Below are 22,546 nucleotides of genomic sequence, written 5' to 3' on the forward strand. Positions count from 1 at the left end.
CAAAGAACCAGCTTTTAGTTTTATTGATCTTTGCTATTGTTTCTTTCATTTTTTTCATTTATTTCTGATCTGATTTTTATGATTTCTTTCCTTCTGCTAACTTTGGGGGTTTTTTTGTTCTTCTTTCTCTGATTGCTTTACGTGTAAGGTTAGGTTGTTTATTTGAGATATTTCTTGGTTTTTGCGGTAGGATTGTATTGCTATAAACTTCCTTCTCAGAACTGCTTTTGCTGCATCCCATAGATTTTGGGTCATCGTATTTTCATTGTCATTTGTGTCTAGGTATTTTCTGATTTCCTCTTTGATTTCTTCAGTGATCCCTTGGTTATTTAGCAGCGTATTATTTAGCATCCATGTGTTTGTATTTTTTACAGATTTTTTCCTGTAATTGATAAAACGGTGAATTTTATAGGGATGTGATATCTCTATGAAGAAAATGTTACCAGCAGTAGAGATGCCACTGTTTATTGCAGAGCAAATAGGTAATAATATCTGATGAGTAGCTGTCTTCGTTCTTCCCTAACATCATTCTTATCAACTCTCGGCCACCTTTACCACTGACTATGCAAATCTAATTGCCCTGCTCACACTACAGTCTCTTTGTGTAAGAAAAATTTAATTGAGTTTCCTAGAAAATGGCTAGAACAGCAATAGGGGCCTGGAGATTCTTCTCTGAGGGATGCTCAGGACTCTATTAATGCATTTATCTGGCTTCCTTCATTTTATCGCTCCTCTTGCTTTTTCTTTCCTCATCTCCAACACACATTCATGAAAATGAAGTGCAACATTTGAAAGGATGATTTCTTTAGACGGTGTTTCCAAATCTTTTCCACATTATTATAAATATTTTTAAAAATAATATTCGTTTGGAACTCTTGAATAAGCAGATGGCCAGAGGCGCTTGCCATGGAATGGCCAACCCAGGTTCTCTCCAGCCTCCAGACAGCTGAGAGAGTCAATGTCTCAAAATCCCAACACATCTTAACTTCTCTGAGTCTACCTGTTTGGGGTTGGGGGAACGATAAATCTCTGCTTTTGAAGAATGAGTTCATTGTTCTGATGACATTATTCAATTAATTTTAAGCACCATTCCATCATTAATCATGATACATACATTAGGCAAATGCAGCATTTTGTGTTTGAAATTTTTCTCTTTAAGGGCTTTGATGCTTCTTAACATCATTATACTTACAATTATCAGAAAATAAAATTTGACAATATTTGATAGTACAGAAGTAGAAAATGGGAATTTGCTCAACATAAAAATTCTTTGTAACCTTTCCATAAAATCTCTGAGGAAAACAATAGCCTTGCAGAAATAATACTCATATCATCTAATGGGAAGGACAAGACATGCATGCACATTCCAAAATTCTGAGATAAAAAATTGTTTTCATCATGAAGAAGAAACATTTGATAGGGAAAAGGGGTTGGTTTCAATTATATCTTGATAGCTGGGAAGGAACTTCTGGGAAAAAGTTCAGGGAGCTGGTGGAAAGATATGAGGAAAAGCATGTGCATTATAAAGTCTAGAAGCTGGAGCTCTTTTAGTAAGTGGGAGATTCTAGCCGAGGGTGTGTGCAGAGAAAGTATTGGAGACAAAGCCAGGAAAACACTTAAACTGGGCATAGTTCAGTATCCTGAACATTGGAGCTTAATACATATTCATGAGGCCATAGTTTGACAATAAGCCCATAAAATTTGGGGCTTACTGAGCAAATATGTCCTTCCTTGTTCCCCAGGGCCTGGTCTGGTTTCCAGTAGGAATAGATGGTACAATGCTAATGTTTATTGGGTCAATTAATCAACTGAGGTTAAGGGCTTGGGAGAGAATTACATAACAGCAGTAATCATATTTGTGATAATAATAGCTATTTATTGTTCACTGTTCACTGTTTGTGAACACCTAAAGTAGTCAGATGCTGTGTGTGTTTCGTATTTTTAATGTCTACTAAAAAAATTCCTCACTGTGAGTGCAACACCGGCCTCATTTTGTAGGTGGAAAAACTGAGTCTCAAAGAGGTTAAGTGACCGCCTTAAGTTGCACAGTTAATTAATGGAAAAACCGGAATTTGAAACCAGGTTTGTCTTCAAAGGCTAGTACTTATCTCTGATTCTGGTTTCAGTAAGCTAGATGGATTTGAGAGGCAAGGGGTGAAGGAGATAGAAGAGACAGGCCATTACAATGTTAACAATTATAATTGTTAAGGACCCTGTGGGTGTCCAGCCTTCCCTAATTGCCCTTCCCAAGTATCATCCCATCTCTTTTATTCTCTATCACTGCACCATGTTGAATTTCTTTATACTACCTACCACGATTTATAATTAAAAGTGTATGAAGTGTATTTCAGTGCTCCTTTATTTACTGCTGGGTTTCCATGCCAGATTTTAAGTTCCATAAATGTGGAGATCGGGTCTGCATTATTCACTATTGTATTACCCAGAGACTAGTCTATAGCATGTACTTAAATGTTAAGTGAATTAAAGAAAAAATTAGAGCAAAATATAAGACTAGAAACAGATAAAGAGGCATTCCAGATGGCACAGGCGTTTTAAGCCAGGGTAGGAGAGAATTGTTCTTCCATTAACTGCAAATACAGAAGTCAGGGAGTCAGGTTTCTTTTAAGGGCCAGAATTGGGGAGGGAAGGGTTTGGTTTTAGACACAAAGAGTCCAAGGTGACAGCAGGAGATCCAAGAAAAATAACTAACAGCTAGAACTGTGAAAAGCCAAGCTCTAGAGAAAGGTCAAAGATGAAGCCGTAGACCAATGAGTCATCCCCCCAGGCGGGAATTAGTACCCTGAGAGTCAGTAAGATCTCCGAGGAAAAGGGTTGTGAGGGGTAGAAAGAGCAACACGCTGAGGCCCTATGCAGAGAGGATACTCCCTTTTAGGGCATCAGAGAGGAAAGCTAGTTAGAAAAAGAGACATGTTCTCCCAACCTTCTCCAACATCCCCAGACAACTCAGATGCATCTTTCAACTTGACATGAGGGTCAAGTGCACAGTCTCAACCTTCCGCAGGTTGAACTGGCTACTCCATCCTGGGTGATCTCTGACACGGATCGTGCTGATCAAAGCACCTGCTTTCTCTATCAAGGGCCTGTCAGCGCTTGTTCTCCCCTCTTAGAGTTTAATTCCCAAGGCACAGCAGTCATTTCGTTCATCTTAATATTCCCAGTGTCAAACATCCAAAGAGTTCAATGAACCTCTGTTGACCGAATATTGAGTGAAGGAGGAGATGAGAGAAGCGAGAGGGGTAAAATACGAATGGAGCCCCACAAATACAAATAAAGAGAAACTGCCAGGTGCTGTGCGGAGATCAAGAAAATGTTAAGATGGAAAATGTGTTTTCTCAGCTTTACTGCATTCTCATAATAAAAGCCATCCCCTATCAATTGCCTACTCGGTTAAGAGGGTAGTCCTTCATGAACCTTCTCTTATTTGAGCCTTGGAATAACTTTTTGAAGTGCCTGTAATCATCCTCCTGTAATAAATGCAAAAACTAAGTCCTGCAGAAGCTTAATGACTTGCCCAAGATCACTCAGTAAGTGATGAGATGGAAGAGAATATCAGCTCTGCCTCCAAACCTCTGTGACTAACCTTAAATTACTGTCTTCTCCAATCTAATTACTATTATTTTTTTCTGTCCAGCAATGTTTAGAGCTGTGTCCAGGTTACCAGGAGTCCACTTTCCCCTCCCCATGCCATATCAATACTAAATTCCTACAACTTGTTTCTCTAGATAAAAAAGGAAAGTCACTGTACAAGAGAGCAGAACACTCTTTCTCCATTGCTTAGGACACTCATGAAATTTTAAGAGAAAATGTGCCCTTGTTATTTCAAAGTACTGAATGCACAGCATGTTTGTTATTAGCTCTTCATCTGAAATAATTGAACCTGCAGCTAAAAATAGCAGATAAATGAATGAGCCATTGAGAGCCTGGTGAGTTTTTCTCTTTCCCTCCCCGTCATCAGAAAGTGACTGTCTCAGCAGGGAGATTATATTCATAAAGCTTCAAAATCATTAAATTCTCAAGCACATATTCTTCTTTCAAGCATTCCTCTTTTCCTAATGGCTTGGCTAAGCCATTACACCAAAAGCTTTTCACGGGTTAAAATTGCTTAACGTATGATTCTAAGTGGTTTATTGAAACCTGCATTTTTATTTTCTTTGCTTATTTGGCTCTTAATGTATTTGGGAATTGGAACAGCAGAAGGAATGAAAGGAGGAGGAAGGCAGAGAATTACTGATGTTCCATGTAGAATATGACCCTTCAGATCACAGGATTTAATTGTATACAAAGGACAAACGGAGGCTGGGAGCTGCTGGGTAGCCTGACCACACAGACAGTAGGGTCAGGACTGGAGCTCAAAGCTCCTGACCACCCAGATCAGGCCCGTGAGGGAGAGATGAATAAATACATAGACATATGTTTGGTAGAATCCAAGGATGAGAAATTATGTGATTTTACCAGCTTGCAATGGAGCCATGCCTAATGGGGGCTTTGGGACCAGAGAGCCTGGCTCAAATGCTAGCTCTCCACTAACAAGAAAATTATTGACCCCTCTAAGTCTGGGCAAACAGAATAATAATTTTTATAATAGCAAATGTTTATTGAACACTTGCTATATGCCAAGCACTGTTTTAAGTGCATTTCACGTATTAGCCCTCAAATTCTACCTCGTAAGCCTAGAAGTTTAATTCAGATAACATCTATTAGGGCCTTAGCCCAGAGAGTTCTCAATTAAATGTATTATTTTTTGGTCAATAATGAACGAATATAAGTATTAAATAATTAATAATCTCTAAATATCAATGAAATGTATTTTAATTATTGATAAGATCAAATAAACTATTCTTTAAATTATGATGAATAAAATTCACATTTTAAAATTACACCGTGAATGAATATTCTCATGAAAGATGTTCTCCTCAAAACATTTGTTCTTAAGCAATTGAAAGATTTAGGTGGCACTTTAAATTTCACTTCCTCACTCTGACATTTCTGTTTCCTCTAAAGCAAAGACGGACCTTTGAGAAGACACTCAGGATCCAAAGGATATGGAATAGCCAAGCGGGAAGTCTTTCTAGCATTTTCCACGGAGTAAGCAGGTCCATAAAGCTGTCGACTTTTTCCCCCCTCTTAGGATAGGGCAGAACAAGATCTTTGTATATGTTTAGTTATGATTTATGCTTAAAATAGGTGCAAAAAATGCCCTTATAGTAGAAGACTCAACATATTAATCTTTCTGTGCTATTTCCCTATATCAGAGAAGTCCAACACAGGAGAAATCTGTTAGGTAGCTGACAATTCTCTCAGTCAGCCTCATCATGAGACAGTCTTTTTCATGGCCTTGGGAATCTTGCAGTGTGGAAGTGTCAGGGTGATGCCTTTCGGCATTTGCATCTCTGACTCTCTGTGTTTCACCTGGAAAATATGCCAGTCCAGCCCACCACTTTTCTGGAAGACCTAAGTGAATTGTGTCTGAACTCTGCTCCCCTCTTAGGGCTGACTTAAGACAGGAATAATTCATAAGCTCCGATAAGTGGCAGTTGTTTTCTCCTGTTGACACACAGTTTGTTGCAACCATGATACATGTGCCTTGAATATGTTAGAATACAGAAAAGGTCCAGGGCCTAATTTCTGTGGAGTGAGCTTTGAAATGGCTAAGAAGGGATTTTTAGTCAGAGGAGTTATTAAACTGCATTGCAAAGTATTCTTAACTGGTATGTTCATTTGATGCTTCCATTTACAATCTCTAACATTATTATGATGCAGAGTAAACGTAGTTATGTTTACAAAAATTAGAGGCACATAACGCTTCAGAAACATACCCCAAATCACACCCATCTGTAGGGGTTATGCAAGGCAACATTGTTAAATCATTTCACTCACAGACTTGGTATCTTCAAAACCGAATTCAAAGTCCAGCTCTGAGCAGCTTGGGGCAGGAACTCAAATCTCTCTGAACCTCAAGGTCTTCATCTGCAAAATGACAATTGCCATGAAGATCCTTCTCTTTAATTCCTACCTTATAGGACTGCACTAAGGACTAAATTTAAAAGTAATAAATAAATATATGAAAATTTTAACACATTTCCCAGCACATTCTAAGCACGCAAAAAATAGTAGCTGCAACTATTAATACTACAAAATGTTGAACTGAAGTTACACCTTAGGTCAGAATATTTGCTGAAGAAAATTTGTCTTCATCCATCTGAAATGCTTTCAATCCACTAATTTCAGGCAAAGGCTTCCAATTTTCTATTTTCCTTTGAAGTTCGTATCAAATAGTAACAATGAGAACCATGTATTGAGAGGATGACTTGTCATCTTGCATGCTGAAGTGTTTGACACTTGTCATCTCACTGAATACTCCAATGATCCCACCACCAGGTGGGTGTTACTCTCTCCATTCACGGGTGTAGAAACCTAGACTCAGGTTTTTAGGCAACCACCTAAGGTCTTCCTGCTACTAATGACCAGGTTTAGATTTCAACGCAGTTAGATCACTAATGTCCAGTCTCTTAAATTCTATTCTAAATATGCTGAAAGTAAAAGTGAATGGCAGTGGAGGAGGGGGACTGAGAAGCTTTTTCTTCTTTAAATAAAGTTAGTCTAGATCAATGGTTCTCAATTTTATTTTTTTGGAATCAAAATTCCTTTGCACTCTAAAAATGTTGGGGGACCTCATGAAGCTTCTGATTGTAGGGTTTATACTTATTGATATTTTCCATATTATAAATTAAAGCTAAGAAAATTTCCACACATAAGCGATATCATATGATATTTGTCTTTGTCTGACTTACTTGCAGAATCAAAAAAAAAAATATTACAAATAAACTTATTTGCAAAACAGAAACAGACTCACAGACTTAGAGAACAAACTTATGGTTACCAAAGGGGAAAGGTGGCGGGCAAGGATAAATTGGGAGTTTGGGGTTGACATATCAATACTCTGTAATAACATAAATGGGAAAATAAGTTGAAAAAGAATAGATACATGTAAACTGAATCACTTTGCTGTACACCTGAAACTAACACAACATTGTTAATCAACTATACGTCAATATAAAACAAAAATTATAAAAAACAGCTTTTGCTATATACTAAATTGTATTTTCAGCATATTTTGATGAAGTCTGATGCCACATAGAAAGAAATAAAAATACTGAAACTTAAAGAAGCTATATAAAGTTATAATTCATAGAAAAAAGCTAAGAAAACTCTAAATATGTGTAATTTTAAAATAACAGTAACAATTTAAATAAGCATAATTTATTATTTTAAAATTATTTTAAAATAATAACAAACACATTACATGTTAACATACATATTTTTATGGAAAATATCTATGTTTTCCAAAACAAAACACTTTAATGAGAAAAGTAATTTCATCTTACATTTTTAGCAAATCTTCTTAATATCTGACTTAAAAGAAGACAGCTAGACTCTTCTATTTGCTTCTGCAGTCAGCCTGTTACACCCTCACACCTCGTGTGGACCCTGGAGAACTCCACTGAGTACTCGTGAGATAATTCGAATGAAAAGGGTGAATAAAATCTTAGTATTATAATAAGCATAGTTTGACTTCTGGACTCTCTGAAAGATCTCAGTGACCCCTAGGGGGTCCCAGCTCACACTTTAAGAACCACAGTTTAGATAAAATCTTGGCATTGCCAACTTGAGTCTGCAGTGATAACTGAAGTTCGTCATTCAATTACCTTCTCATCAAAGTGTCTCTTTGTACTGTTCTGGAAAAGAATGATGAAAATTTGTCATCTCCAGGAATAATAAACATTGAGTGGGAAAAATATTTTAAAAGTAATAATATCACTTAGCTGAAAGAAAAATGTTATAGAAAAATGTGTCAGACATATTTGGTTAACTCAACATGCAGAGACAAAAATTAATGTACTTTTATCTTTATAGAACAAAAGAAGACAATCCTTCACTGTGCAAATGAAATGTAATTGAAGTGTCATTCTATTTTTGTGGCATTAACCAAACTGATTAAATGTGTTATATTAATTAAGTGAAGGTAGTTGTCAAATAGTAGCAGACATGTACCCTGATAAAGCAGAGGGTACCAGGAGAGCATTGGAAATCTTATATAAGATGAGAAAATTCCTATACAATATTTGAATAGAGTTAAGGCACATCAGAAGTTGAGTCATTTGTTTGTTTATGAGATTGAATCTTCAGAATGTTTTGGCTCAGAAATGCAATTTTTCTTCATTGCTTTAAAATCAAAGCCCAGAAACAAGGCATTTGTAAATCACAGTCGGTGTTGCTCATTTATGTATTGAAATTGATTTTGCTTTACCATACTGCTTCTACAAGGGAAAGGGTTGTTGTAAGACACTTACTTATTCCTAATAATTTTAAAATTTAATATAGTATCCTAAGTGTTCTAGAAGAACTGTGCCCTATTTCACAGATATATTATCAAAGCTGAAGAACTAAAGAATCATAATTTCAGTAACAGTATTGCACCAAATGGAGAAACTACATTTTTTAATCGAAAATTTTCATATTGTAGAATGTAAAAGAGTTCCAACACTTAAATGAAGTTTGATTCCCCATTGCCAATTGAACCATATCCCAAAAAAATCACTTGACTGCAAATTATGCAAAAGTCACAGGTACACTGAAGTTTCCAGACATTGAATTAGATAAGAGAAGAAACAACAGTATTCACTTCAATGTATCCCTCTAAAGTGGATTCCTGGTTGAATATTTTACACATTCTAGAGGTGCTGTTATCCTGGAAGTTTTTTCTAATATCCAGATGCTCTGAGGCAAACAAAACACTTACGGACTCTTCAGAAAAGAGTTCCTTGTTTAAATAGAAAATCTTGCCAATAACACTGAGAAGTTTGTTTGGTTCCCTCAGGTTCTCCGCAGCAACAGCCTGCTGGAATCTACAGACTACTGGCTGCAGAATCAGAGGACGCCCTGCCAAATTGGTTTTGTGGAAGACAGGTCTGAAAACTGCGCTTCTGTAAGTAAACACAACTCTGGGGATGCAGGCTGTGAAAGTGGGGAGTCGGGCATATGTACTCCTACCAAGGACATAATCATTAAGTACAAGATTTGGAAAGCATCCTTTTGAAAATACATAACTGCTTTATACATCGTTAACAAAATAACAGGCAGAAGCTCATGATTCTTCTGCTTTGCTCATTTCAACAGGTAAATTAATCTTATCATTTCTCTGAAAAGGAAAAACGATGTTTTCATTTTCAAAACTGACTGTGTAAAAGATTCAGAAATAGCATCGTATGATGAGAAATAAAAGCCTATTCAAGAGTGCTCTTGGATTCTTTTCAATATATTTTATAACTCCTACTAGTAGGTATTTTTCAACATGAAAACTGTGTAAAAATGTTCTACCATTCTTATAAGTTATAGTCATTATTTGAAAGCATTTTCAACATAAGAAATATACAGGTATGCTTTTTAATATTATATACTGGATCTGAGCTTTACGTATAAAACCCTCCTTTGCAAGGGAAGAGACGTCCTTATAAATATTTCTTGTGGCTTAGAATGTAAGGGCGTATTGTTGATACGAGAAATCAACAACGTGATTTCTCCTTCCTATATGAAGTAGTCTGCTTCCTATATGTTTTACAAAACTATATGTTTCATTTTAACTGCAATCGCCTAGCTCTTATGGGGTCATGATTACAGAGACTGGGGGAGAATATTTCCAAAGCGGAGAGAAATGTAATTCTCATGACTTAAGTTGAGAGCATCAGCTCTGAGCTATTCCTGGAGGTAAGTTGCATGCCAACATTTCTGTTAAAAGAAAAAAAAAGGGGGCTTCCCTGGTGGCGCAGTGGTTGAGAGTCCGCCTGCCGATGCAGGGGACACGGGTTCAATCCCTGGTCTGGGAAGATCCCACATGCCGCGGAGCAGCTGGGCCCGTGAGCCATGGCCGCTGAGCCTGCGCGTCCGGAGCCTGTGCTCCGCAACGGGAGAGGCCACAACAGTGAGAGGCCCGCGTACTGCAAAAACAAAAAAAAAAAAAAAGAAAGAAAAAGAAAGAAAAGGAAGCTGAAAATGCGATGGAGGAGCTTTTTATATATAATGAGCAGAACCAGAACTGGCAGATAGAGGATGTATAACATTTCACACTGCAGTCTCATAGCACAAGGAAAGCAGAGTCCATTCAACAGACTTAATTCAATCTCTTTGTTTAGGCAAAATGATTTTGATCCTGCTATTTTGGGGACTTTTTAATCCCTTGTCCAGAAAAACAGTTGATGGTTAAAAATCTTCGGCGAAAACGCAAAAGGGTTTAGGTGGCAAGTAATTTAACAGCGATACCTTCTTTGCAAATTCAATTCTGAGATGAGGTGGAAAATTCAGGCATTTGCTGATATGGATCTCTAATTACACAGCTTTGAATTGTAAAAGGAAGAGAAATGGAGAGTAAAAGCTATCAGCATCTACACTCCAGTCAAAGTTGTCATCAAAGCAGCTCCTGTATTAAGGAGTCTGCCATTTGGAGAAGGCACCAAAGTTGGGGCACTAAAAATTGTGTAATAAAGGGCAAAGAGGTCTTTTCTAAACTTTATATTTTTGGAATCTCTATTGCAGATCTACAATTAGAAATGGTAAATTTATAGCCAAATTTAAGATTATCATTGGATCTTCACAAGTATAAGAAAACTCTAGCCACAACCCCCCCAATCCCAATGAACTCAAATTTGGACTTAAAACTGTATGACTTTCTTCCTTAATTCTTTGTCCCTTTATAGTGTCAGATGACATCAGTGAGCTTGAGCTAGCTGATTCATACTGCCATTATGGTTCTTTCTGTACTTCCCCAAAGGGGAAAAATCTGAACACAAGTAAAAGGCATACTGGAAGGTTAGTTTTCCTGCAAAAGTTGATAATAAATGAAACTGACACAAATGTGAAAAATTCTCCATGACTCTAAACTGTAAAAAATTTTCAGAATCCCTATGAAAAATGAACCCTAATCTCTCAAAAAGTATCTTGTAGTTACTTTTTCTTAGTTTCTGAGTCCTTTCTCTCTTTCTTACTTGGCACAGATTTCTAGGGTGAGGAGAAGAAACAGAATCCAGAGCTGGACATTGCTGAGGGGAAGCTATTATCTAGAGGAAAATAGAGTTGATCAACAGCAATGCTTGACAGGACAAGGATCTCTTGATCAAAATAGCCATACACAAGGAAGGAGTCACTAAATGGTCAGGGAAAAAGTACTTAATTCCTTTTCAAAACAAATTATCCACAAAAGGATAACAATGAAGTTGTAATTTAAATTAAAAAATAGAACTGTATTTTAAAATAATATCTTCATTAAAGTTTAATTTAAAAAATTAGTCTTATGAAATAATCCCAAATCTAAATCTATTAACAAATAATCACAACAGGTTCTGAGGAACCTGTAGCAAAGCTTTCCCATATTTTATTGCTTTATACTCTATTCATAACTCTGGGGTACCCCCAATCTATGTTCATTGTTGCTTCTCTAACTCATTTCTTCCTGATCAAACTTAGTAGCCAACTTTTTTATATCCAATTTTGATTGGCTTGGTATCCATCATACTGAACTCCAAGTATCTGGATTTGCAGTTTCTTAGAACTAAGTGCCTCCGAGGAACAATGTTTTCTGAATTCAAGATGTTCATTTAGAATTTTTATTGAGGGACAATCTCAGGCATAGAAACCCTTCAGTGTGTTATGGGCATGGGTCAGTACAGCTGTTTGTTCTCAAGCATCAAACAAGCTTCAAAAATAACTTTTGTTCATTATCTCAATAAAGAACTGCTTTCATTTCACAGGTAAAATGAGGTGTCTTAGTGAAGAGCAGTTTGAAGCTGTCAGAAATGGGCACTCTGTAATGGCCTATATGGGAAAGAATCTAAAAAAGCGTGGATATATGTATATGTATAACTGATTCACTTTGCTGTACAGCAGAAACTAACACAACATTTTTACGCGGGCCCCTCACCGCTGTGGCCTCTCCCGCTGCGGAGCACAGGCTCCAGACGCGCAGGCTCAGCGGCCATGGCTCACGGGCCCAGCCACTCCACGGCATGTAGGATCCTCCCGGACAGGGGCACAAACCCGTGTCCCTTGCATCGGCAGGCGGACTCTCAACCACTGCATCACCAGGGAAGCCCTAACACAACATTTTTAATCAAGTATACTCCTATAAAAATTTTTTTAAAATAATAAAATTTTTAAAAAAGAAATACTATAGGTCAGCGAAACATGAAGCCTGACTCAGAAGGCCCCTGAAATTTACCCTTAAATTTTTTTCAAAAGATATCAAATATGAAAACTGTGGTTTTGTTTTTGTAAATAGAGTTCTCCAATCAAACTATACAATTTTATTTCTGATTTGCCATTCTGAGAAAAAAATCATATACCAACCTTCACCGTGTTCTTTTTTTAACCTAATTATTTAAAAGGGAAATGTGAAGGAGGATAATGAAATTGGAAGCCAATGTTCAAACCCAACAGCAGAAGCATTATCTTAGTAGAGGTCCTTAACACGAATGGTAGGGTTTGGACTTTTCAGAACCCTTGACTTTTTTAAATTAAAAACTAATTTAGGGCTTCCCTGGTGGTGCAGCGGTTGAGAGTCCGCCTGCCGATGCAGGGGACACGGGTTCGTGCCCCGGCCCGGGAAGATCTCACATGCTGTGGAGCGGCTGGGCCTGTGAGCTATGGACGCTGAGCCTGCACGTCCGGAGCCTGTGCTCCGCAACGGGAGAGGCCACAACAGAGAGAGGCCCGCGTACCACAGAAAAAAAAATTAATAATAATAATTTAATTACTTTTAAAGCCCCTATTTCTCTTTACTAGAATTTAATTTTTTATATTTCAAGAACCATCTTTTGGTTTAATGCTTCATTAAAATTACCTTGACAATTCACATTCTTTTTTTTTCTTAATTTGAACAGACATATTTACAAAAGAAATTGAACATATAGTTTTCTCTTTTTTTAAATTGGGGTATAGTTGCTATTCATAGTTACAGTCAGACTCTTTCCTTACTGATCATTTTAAGACTTTTGGCTATCATCACCCCGCAAGTAAATTATAGCCTATAGACTGCATTTTAATCGATGAACCATGGTATTTGAAAATGTGTTACATTTGCCATAAATTTATAAATAAATGAATCAGATTCTCAAGCAGCCTTCAACATTCCATACATGATATTGTAAAACTACGAAGATATTTGACAGCTGTTCAGTGGGACCTAGTCTATTCTGAAACTTAATAGAAAAGTTAAAGAAGAGACAAACACCCCACTTGATAAGCTGGTCTATGGAAAAATTTAGATTTACATGATTAAGGAAATACATAATTATAGAACTGTGAAAAGACATTTACATTATCTAGTCCAGATATTTACCAAGTTTTCAAACAACTTTTAATGTTTTTTTCCTAAAAAAATCAACTTTTCTACTTATTTTTTAATTCTTTAGACTTACAGAAAAATTGCATGAAGAGGGCAAAGAATTCCCAGATTCCCTAAATGCTCAAATATTACTGCATTAGCTTTACCCTCTCCTTTGTGCATGCATTCATTGATACATCTGTGTGTAAACACACATATATGATTCCTCTCTAAAACTTTTAAGAATGACATGATGCCCCTTTATCTCTACATACTTCAGTGTGAAATGTAAATATTTTAAACTCAGGTTGAGCCCAGAGTTGCAGAAACCCTTGTTTAGGCTACTAATTCAGTTCATTGACTTTGTTTACTGCCTCAAGGAATTACAATGTAGATCTAAGCAATATTCTTTAAATATTTATTCAACGATTTTCAAAGAGAAGCTAAATGCTGCCTGCATAAACGTGAAAAATCAAACAATGGTGGCAGAGTCAGCCAGACTGAACAAAACAGAAGCTCTAGATAAAACAGACAAAGCAAGTCTGCACTGGGGCAGTAGAGCTGGTCCATGTGACCTCATCTCACCCTGGGCAGTAGCTCCGGACACATTTTAAAAATCCAAGAGTCCCAGAGAAAACTTTTGAGTCTCAGTCAAATGAGAGTTCCACTGAACCTTCCCAAGCTTCTAGAAGCCAATAAATTAGAAAGGACACTTTATTGGGAAGCATGACACAGAGGGATGGTAGAGAAAAGAGTCTGCCACCAAAGAAACTAGGTGGCTCTATATCCACTAAAGCCATATGGAAGAAACCAAAACCTAGAAAAGTGATCAATAAAACTGAGAAGGAGATTTTGATAAATAATTTGAGGGCTGAACCTAAAGCGTGTGGCCAAATAATACAGTAGTAATTTGGAGGTAGGTCTTAGACCTAGTCCATAACATTTATCAATGTCTTAGATCCTGAAACTATTAAAGAGAAACATTTTATAGTTTATTTTGATTGAAAATTGAGTCTAAATTCTATCTTATAAGTTGTAGGTAAAATGTCACATAATAAAAATTAAGATCATTGACTTTGTTTACTGCATCAAGGAATTACAATGTATATCTAAACAGGACATGTTCTTAGAGGAAAACATAGGCAGAACACTCTATGACATAAATCACAGCAAGATCCTTTTTGACCCACCTCCTAGAAAAATGGAAATAAAAGCAAAAGTAAACAAATGAGACCTAATGAAATTTAAAAGCTTTTGCACAGCAAAGGAAACCATAAACAAGACGAAGACAACCCTCAGAATGGGAGAAAATATTTGCAAACAAAGCAACTGACAAAGGATTAATCTCCAAAATATACAAGTGGCTCATGTAGCTCAATATCAAAAAACAAAAACCTAATCCAAAAATGGGCAGTAGACCTAAACAGACATTTCTCCAAAGAAGATATACAGATTGCCAAGAGGCATATGAAAGATGCTCAACATCACTAATCATTAGAGAAATGCAAATCAAAACTACAATGAGGTATCACCTCACACCAGTCAGAATGGCCGTCATCAAAAAATCTAGAAGCAATAAATGCTGGAGAGGGTGCGGAGAAAAGGGAACACTCTTGCACTGTTGGTGGGAATGTAAATTGATACAGCTACTATGGAGAGCAGTATGAAGGTTCCTTAAAAAACTAAAAATAGCACTACCATATGACCCAGCAATCCCACTACTGGGTATATACCCAGAGAAAACCATAACTCACAAAGAGTCATGTACCGCAATGTTCATTGCAGCTCTATTTACAACAGCCAGGACATGGAAGCAAGCAACCTAAGTGTCCGTCGACAGATGAATGGATAAAGAAGATGTGGCACATATATACAATGAAATATTACTCAGCCATAAAAAGAAACAAAATTGAGTTATTTGTAGTGAGGTGGATGGACCTAGAGTCTGTCATACAGAGTGAAGTAACTCAGAAAGAGAAAAACAAATACCGTATGCTAACACATATATACGGAATCTAAAAAAAAAAAAAAAAAAAAAAGCGGTTCTAATGAACCTAGGGGCAGGACAAGAATAAAGACACAGACATAGAGAATGGACTTGAGGACATGGGGAGGGGGAAGGGTAAGCTGGGACGAAGTGAGAGAGTGGCATGGACATATATACACTACCAAATGTAAAATAGAGAGCTAGTGGGAAGCAGCTGCACAGCACAGGGAGATCAGCTCGGTGTTTTGTGACAACCTAGAGGGGTTAGGGATGGGGGGGTGGGATAGGGAGGGTGGGAGGAAGATGCAAGAGGGAGGGGATATAGGGATATATGTATATGTATAGCTGATTCACTTTGCTGTACAGCAGAAACTAACACAAAATTGGAAAGCAACTATACTCCAATAAAGATGTTTAAAAAAACAAAACAAAACAGGACATGTTAATGGATTGAATGAAGGAAAGATAAGTCAAGGATAAGTCCTACTATTTTGGCATAAGCTCCTAGGTGGATGGAAGTTTCATTTACTGTGATGGGGAAGACTGGTGGGGGGGAACTGGTTGGAGGTAGGAGGAGGGGGTGATGCTGGGTGTCTCTTACTCATTCAAGTGGAAATCCAGCCTGGTAGCTGGATTACAAGTGAGAGTTTTTGACAAGATCAGGAGGAGAGAGAAGAGATTTGAGGGTCTTCAGGGTGACCCTCAGAAAGTAGAGAAGATCAGTCACACCAGGAAGAATATGTGGATGAAGAAAGGAGCTTCGGTGCTTTGTAACCGCCTGGTGGGGTGCGATAGGGAGGGTGGGGGGGAGGGAGACGCAAGAGGGAAGAGATATGGGAACATATGTATATATATAACTGATTCATTTTGTTGTAAAGCAGAAGCTAACACACCATTGTAAAGCAATTATACTCCAATAAAGATGTTAAAAATATATATATTATTAGAAAAAAAATTATACCTCAATTTTTTTAAATTTAAGTAAATAAATAAATATTTAGTAAATATATGTATACCTTTGCACATTTTCAAGTTAACATAAATATTTTATCAAATGTTTGATTATTTTTGCAAGAGGTAGGATTTCTAGTATATTGCAAAAATTGGCATTAAAACAATCTCCTATTTCAAATGTTAAAAAAAAAAAGAAAGGAGCTTATAACTGAGAGCTGGGGTTCTGATAAGCGCACATACAGGGATCTCTATCTTTCAGGGTCCCCTCAAAAGCAAGAGATTATTTGTTAAGCGTGTGAGCCGAGTTTCAAGTACATAATGAAGTATTTTAGTGGTATTTTTGCCACTAAAAATACAGACAGATGAATAGACCTGAGTGTAATTTCAAACCTGGGTGTTCAAGCCATTTCTCAAATTTTTAAAAATTCCTTTTGACAGAAGAACGCATTATTATAATAGCTCAGATTTGGTTTGAGTTTCCATTTTCATACAATTTCTGCAATTACAGCAAATTTCCTTTGAGTTGAAAGCCAATCAGTCAAGAAAAACCAATAGCAATAAACAGTGTTTCTCATTAAAATAACTTTAAGCTTCAAGGATGTTGACTACATAATTTAGATATCTTTTTAGCAGAATTGTTTGGTTTAACTTGTCTTTCTTAATCAATTTTTCCAATGTCCCAGGAAAACTAGTTAGAAGTAATAGCGTTAATTTTTTTTCACAACTTAGAGACTGAAGTTTAAAAACAAATAAATAAATAAATAAGAGGAAGAAATACAAAAGTGGGCCTGGCTAATGACCACCATAGGATGTCTGTTTTCAGTTCCAAGCCTCTGGAGTACTATTTCCTCTCTTTTATAACAATGAGACAAGCTCACCCTAGGCCTTTGTTAGGAAATGAGAAAGTGCTACAAGCAGAATTCCTGCCCTTCCATCCTTGGATATTACACTCTTTTTAAGGCCAGAGACAGCCCTCACTGTATATTCCAGACAGTACCTGGCATGTCAGCTGGTCCATAGCATCTGGGATGTTGGTGGAATTTAATTAGATTGTCTGGAGTCATTCAATGTACTTGCCAGAAGCATCTGAATTGGCTGAAACGAGTGAAGGAAACTTTGCCCATTGCTAAGTTATGCCTCAGGCTTGCTTTAATAGTATACAATGAGTTTAGCAGACAGTCTGTCAGCAGTGAGTAGGGTAGTTTTGCTAAGTACCCAGGGATGAATTCTTCTAGGGAGGGTCTCTCAACCTTCAGCACCATTGCCCTATTAAGCTGGATAATTCTTTGTCGCAGGGGCTTTCCTGTTCATCATAGGCTATTTAGCAACATCCCTGGCCTCTACCCACTAGATGCGAGTAGCACCTACTCTCCAGTTGTAACAACCAAAAATGTCTCCAGGTATCACCAACTTCCCCTGGCTGGGGAAGGCGGGCAAGGGGTAGCATCACACCCAGTTGCAACTGCTGCTCTCAAGTTTCTGAAATTTTAATCTCTAGTGTCCCCTAAGGTACCTCGTATTCATGTGTTTCAAACTGAGCTGTCACCTCACTCTTGCACAGACCTGGAAAGGAAACAGCCTCTGCTTCCCCCAAAAGATCCCAGTCCTCTTGTAGCTCTCATCAAAGGCCATGTGCACTAGGAGGAAGGACTGAAAGTGAAAGGCTCACAAGACAGTCAAAGCCGCTTCAGGACACCTGCCTGTAGGTCAAGATCAATTAATTTATGGCCCTTGCTTCTACCACCAAACAGAATTCAGTACCGCTTGGACATCCCAGGCAACCAATTTTTAGACTGAGATGTATCATTTTTACTTATAACTTATTTTCTTTCTTTTATCAAATATAATGCAATTTCATAACAGAACATTTGAAAGCAGTAAGAAAGAAAAGCTCCCTAACTCTACTAGTTAAAGGATCTACTCTTGACACTGGTTATTTCCTTCCACACTTTTCCCCACAAGCTAAAAAGATCAGGCATGTCAACTCACCTTGATTTCAAATGCTAATACAGGTCTTGGGTTGAAGATCTTCTAATATTTCAAAATAAGTCAGAAATCTAGTTTTCTACATGAAATCTGATTTCTAAATGTTGGCCAGCAATAAAATTTTCTTTCAAAACAGACCACCCGTATCAGATGGAATCAGCTGGTGGGACTCGTTTCCGACATCTGTCATTTCATCTTGTGTCCACCTGGCCTCATTCTTGTTACCTGCTAACTTCTATTTGCATTTGAATTTAGGATCCCTGTCACTAAACAATCTCTCAAGTGTTTTCCAGCTCAAAAATTGTATGAGTCCAGGACCAAGTACATTACTAGAACTTCCTTTCTCATTACCTGAATTAGCTTGTCCAAAATGTTACCACTCTCCACAAGCAGACAATACCACCCTCTGTGGCCTTATTCTCAGAGGATGATTTAGAAAATACAGTCTTACCTAACCTGGAATATAAAGGACAGTGGACATGAGTTATACCAATTTATTTATATGTGTATATAAATATATAATGTGTATTCTATTGAAATATATATAAATACACATTACGTATATACACTATATACACATTATATATATATTATATATATATTATATATTATATATATATATATATATATTTCTGTTGAAATGTTGTTCTGGTAAGTAAGCAATTGACTTCATGAAGACCTAACAAAGAAAAAATGATCCAAAAGATAAAAATCAATCCTGTAAGTACATTTGCACCCAAACATCCAATTCAAGATCCTCCACCGTCTGCCCTTTCCAAATTTGCCTCTCAGTCAGCCCTCACTTTCCCTCACCACCCATTCCCTGGGTTCATTAGAATACTTGCCATTCTTCAAACACCTATGTCCCTTTGCCCATTCTGTTTCTGTACCCCAGGCTGCCCTGGAACCAGCCTGCTGCCTCAAAAATTCTTACAGACTTGTCAGTCAATCTGTGTTTATACAAAACAGTCATTTCAACTTTTTTGTCAACTTTTAATCATTACTTATTCAGGACAATTTGGGGAAAAATATTGCATTATGTCTTTCAGATTAATTCCTGGGGGACTTAACTGTAATTTCCTGCATTACTGACTTCACTGGGAACTGACAGCTAGTTTATCAATTACTTCAATATTGTATTCCTTCAAAATTGCTTTGTCTTAAAAGAGAGCAAATGTCATCATTCTTAATGAAAGTACTCTTCACCACAGCATTCTTACATGTACACATATATTTACATATATACTTCTCCTCCTTCCTTAAAAATACTTATGTTACTCCGAATCCTCTTTAAAAAGCAAATATTAAAACAAGCGAAACACTTCCTTTGACCCTAGCTCCCTGTGAAACCACTCACCCTATGTTCCTTCTTCTCTTGACCACCAGACTTAAAAACTAACAAAAAGTGTATTGTCTCTGGCTACTATCTGGCTACTATCTGGCTATCTTACCTTTCTGCTGAAATTGTTCTTATTTGTGACAGCAAATCCACTAACATGTTGCCACTGCTTATGTTCCTAAGCTTTGAGCAGAACACTAACTAAACATATACCTCCCCCGACCCCAGCTTCTGAAGACTGGCTATTTTTTCCATGGCTTCAGGAACATCATTCTCTCTTTTAATTATTTCCTTACCTCTAGGATCATTTCTTCTTTGCCCTATTCCTGGACTTCTGCTCCCCACAACCTTGCACTTAAATGTGGCTTTTCCTAAAGGTCTTTGCAAAAGCCTCTCACTGGATCATTCATCCTTACCTCATGGCTTCAGCCACATCTTTATACCAATGACCACCGTCTGAGGACTACAGACTTATTTCTAAGTGCCTGTTAGATACACCCACCTGAAAATCTAAAAAATAACCCATAGTCAACATAACTTGGGTATTATCCAAAAATATATTCCTCCTCCCAAAATTTCTATTGATGGTTTTGTAATCTACACATTTTCCCAAGCTATAATCCTCCGAATCACACTCATCTTATTTTTCTCCCTCACGCTTCATCTCTAACTGGTTATCAAAAGTTGCTTTTGGGCTTCCCTGGTGGCACAGTGGTTGAGAGTCCGCCTGCCGATGCAGGGGACACGGGTTCGTGCCCTGGTCCGGGAAGATCCCACATGCCGCGGAGTGGCTGGGCCCGTGAGCCATGGCCGCTGAGCCTGCACATCCGGAGCCTGTGCTCCACAACGGGAGAGGCCACAACAAGTGAGAGGCCCGCGTACCACAAAAAAAAAAAGTTGCTTTTATTTCTCAGTTCTGGCTGTGCCTTTTCAGCCCCACTGTCACTATTTTATTGTTTAATGCCCCACATATTTCTTCTAAATATTTAATGTGCAAAAATCTAAAGCAAACACAGAAAGCAAAAATCAAAACAACAAAGAAGTCCTTAGCAACCTTAAAAGTCCACTGATATCTTGGTATCTTTTTCTCCTGAATTCCTTTGTAGCATCAAATGTCTAGACTTACTTTAAGGTTCCAGTGGTACAAATAATTACTTTACCAGTCCCCTACTACCACCCTCAGCGTCATATAATTCCTCCAGGGACTGCTGAGTCAATTCAGTAGCTAATTCAAGACCATGACTCTAATTTTTAATTGAATTAAAGATGAATTCCAAGGGAATATGAATATGATTCACCACTGTTATCCTAGTTTTTAAAGTACTATGCTAAATGACAGGCCAATGAAGAAGCACTTTGACATTGGTACTATTTGACACTGGGAACACAATCACAGTATGGATTTGACAGAGCCTAGTGGTAGCACCAAAATAAAATAGCTCTTGGTGAGTGCATTTACATCACATGTTAAACAAACAAAATGTACTAGAGTTCTCCTATTCTGCCAAACTAAATGACTAAAGTACCATTGGTGAAATTGCAGAGCCCAAGAGCTGGAATAAACCTGAGAGGATATATTGTTCACTCCATTCACTTTTCAGGTGAGAAAACAAAATAGCAATGAGGAGGAAGATTGCTTAAAGCCACAGATTAAATTAACAGCAAAGCCAGGCCTTCCCTGGTCGTGCAGTGGTTGAGAGTCCGCCTGCCGATGCAGGGGACGCGGGTTCGTGCCCCGGTCCGGGGAGATCCCCCATGCCGCGGAGCGGCTGGGCCCGTGAGCCACGGCCGCTGAGCCTGCGCGTCCGGAGCCTGTGCTCCGCAACGGGAGAGGCCACAGCAGTGAGAGGCCCGCGTACAGCAAAAAAACAAAAACAAAACAAAACAAAACAAAAAAAAGCTTGTTAAATAGCATTGATTTTTCAACTTTAAGGAATATAATTTCATCATCAGCCCACCAAATAGACCGTAAAATGTTCCCCTTGACACTGCATGAATTGGTTCACAATATAGCTGCTGGCTGGAAGCTACTTAGACATTAAATGAGGTCTGGCAAAGGATGATAAATGTCAAATAGCTAAAACTGAGTCGTTCTCTCTAGTACTGACTGCATAGCAAACCCAGTTGTCTAGTTATGTCACTCATTTGTTCCAATAAATTATATTATCAACCTACAAGAGAATTTAGTCATGTATCCTTGAAATCACCAGAATTTTGTATATTTTCAACCAGAAATTCATGGATAGATATATCTGTATCAAAGAAAATTCTCTGGTCACTGCAATTTTCATCTAATAACATTAATAATTTTGAGGCTGGTGCAGGCTACAAAAACTGATATTAAAATTAAGGGCCATACTTTACTTATCACAACAAATTCTCAAGTGACTTGGCCTATGTGACCTCAAAGGTTCCTTCCAATTTTGAAGCCTCTTTTCAAATGCTTATTCATTGTTCTTGACAGTCCAGTATTGGAAGAAAGTGATATTTTGCTTGATTAGTGAAAGCAGCGTAATTTTCCTACCTTTACTTTTTTGCACTGACCTTCAGTGTGGTGTTCTATTATCTCAGCAGAGTGTTGTTGTTCTCATGTTGTAGTCTGGGAAAGCACATTCCGGCTGAATTTCTTAAGAGGCAAAGAACTAGGGATGTATATTTGGTTTACGTTAGTAACTGCAAAGGGAATTCATCAATCAGTGTCACAGGCTTTGAGCTATTCTTATGACAACTCAATTTTACTATTTTTTTTTCCTTCAGTAACTTTGTCTTAAAGATGCCCTCTTCCCTCTATCCATCACAACCCTTTCTCACTCTTCATATGGGCAGAGATCTCTTTGATCTAAAGAGAAGTTATTCGAAAGTGGGAAAGCAAAGAATTGGACTTGAG

The 22,546-nt window shown here is 37.6% G+C and overlaps 1 protein-coding gene across 1 annotated transcript in view; it reads left to right on the top strand.

Moving 5' to 3' along the window:
• Nucleotides 1-22,546, top strand: part of SPHKAP (SPHK1 interactor, AKAP domain containing) — a 129,171-nt gene that overhangs the window by 42,522 nt on the left and 64,103 nt on the right. The window contains exon 3 of the mRNA XM_022567882.3: nucleotides 8,900-9,007. Within this exon, the coding sequence (XP_022423590.2) occupies nucleotides 8,900-9,007 (108 nt within the window). The remainder of the gene's footprint in view (nucleotides 1-8,899; nucleotides 9,008-22,546) is intronic.

This window comes from Delphinapterus leucas, chromosome 8 (assembly GCF_059928025.1).
Source record: "Delphinapterus leucas isolate spDelLeu-1000000601 "Yukka" chromosome 8, BTC_Dleu_Yukka2, whole genome shotgun sequence".
In the NCBI taxonomy this organism is placed as follows: Eukaryota; Metazoa; Chordata; class Mammalia; order Artiodactyla; family Monodontidae; genus Delphinapterus; species Delphinapterus leucas.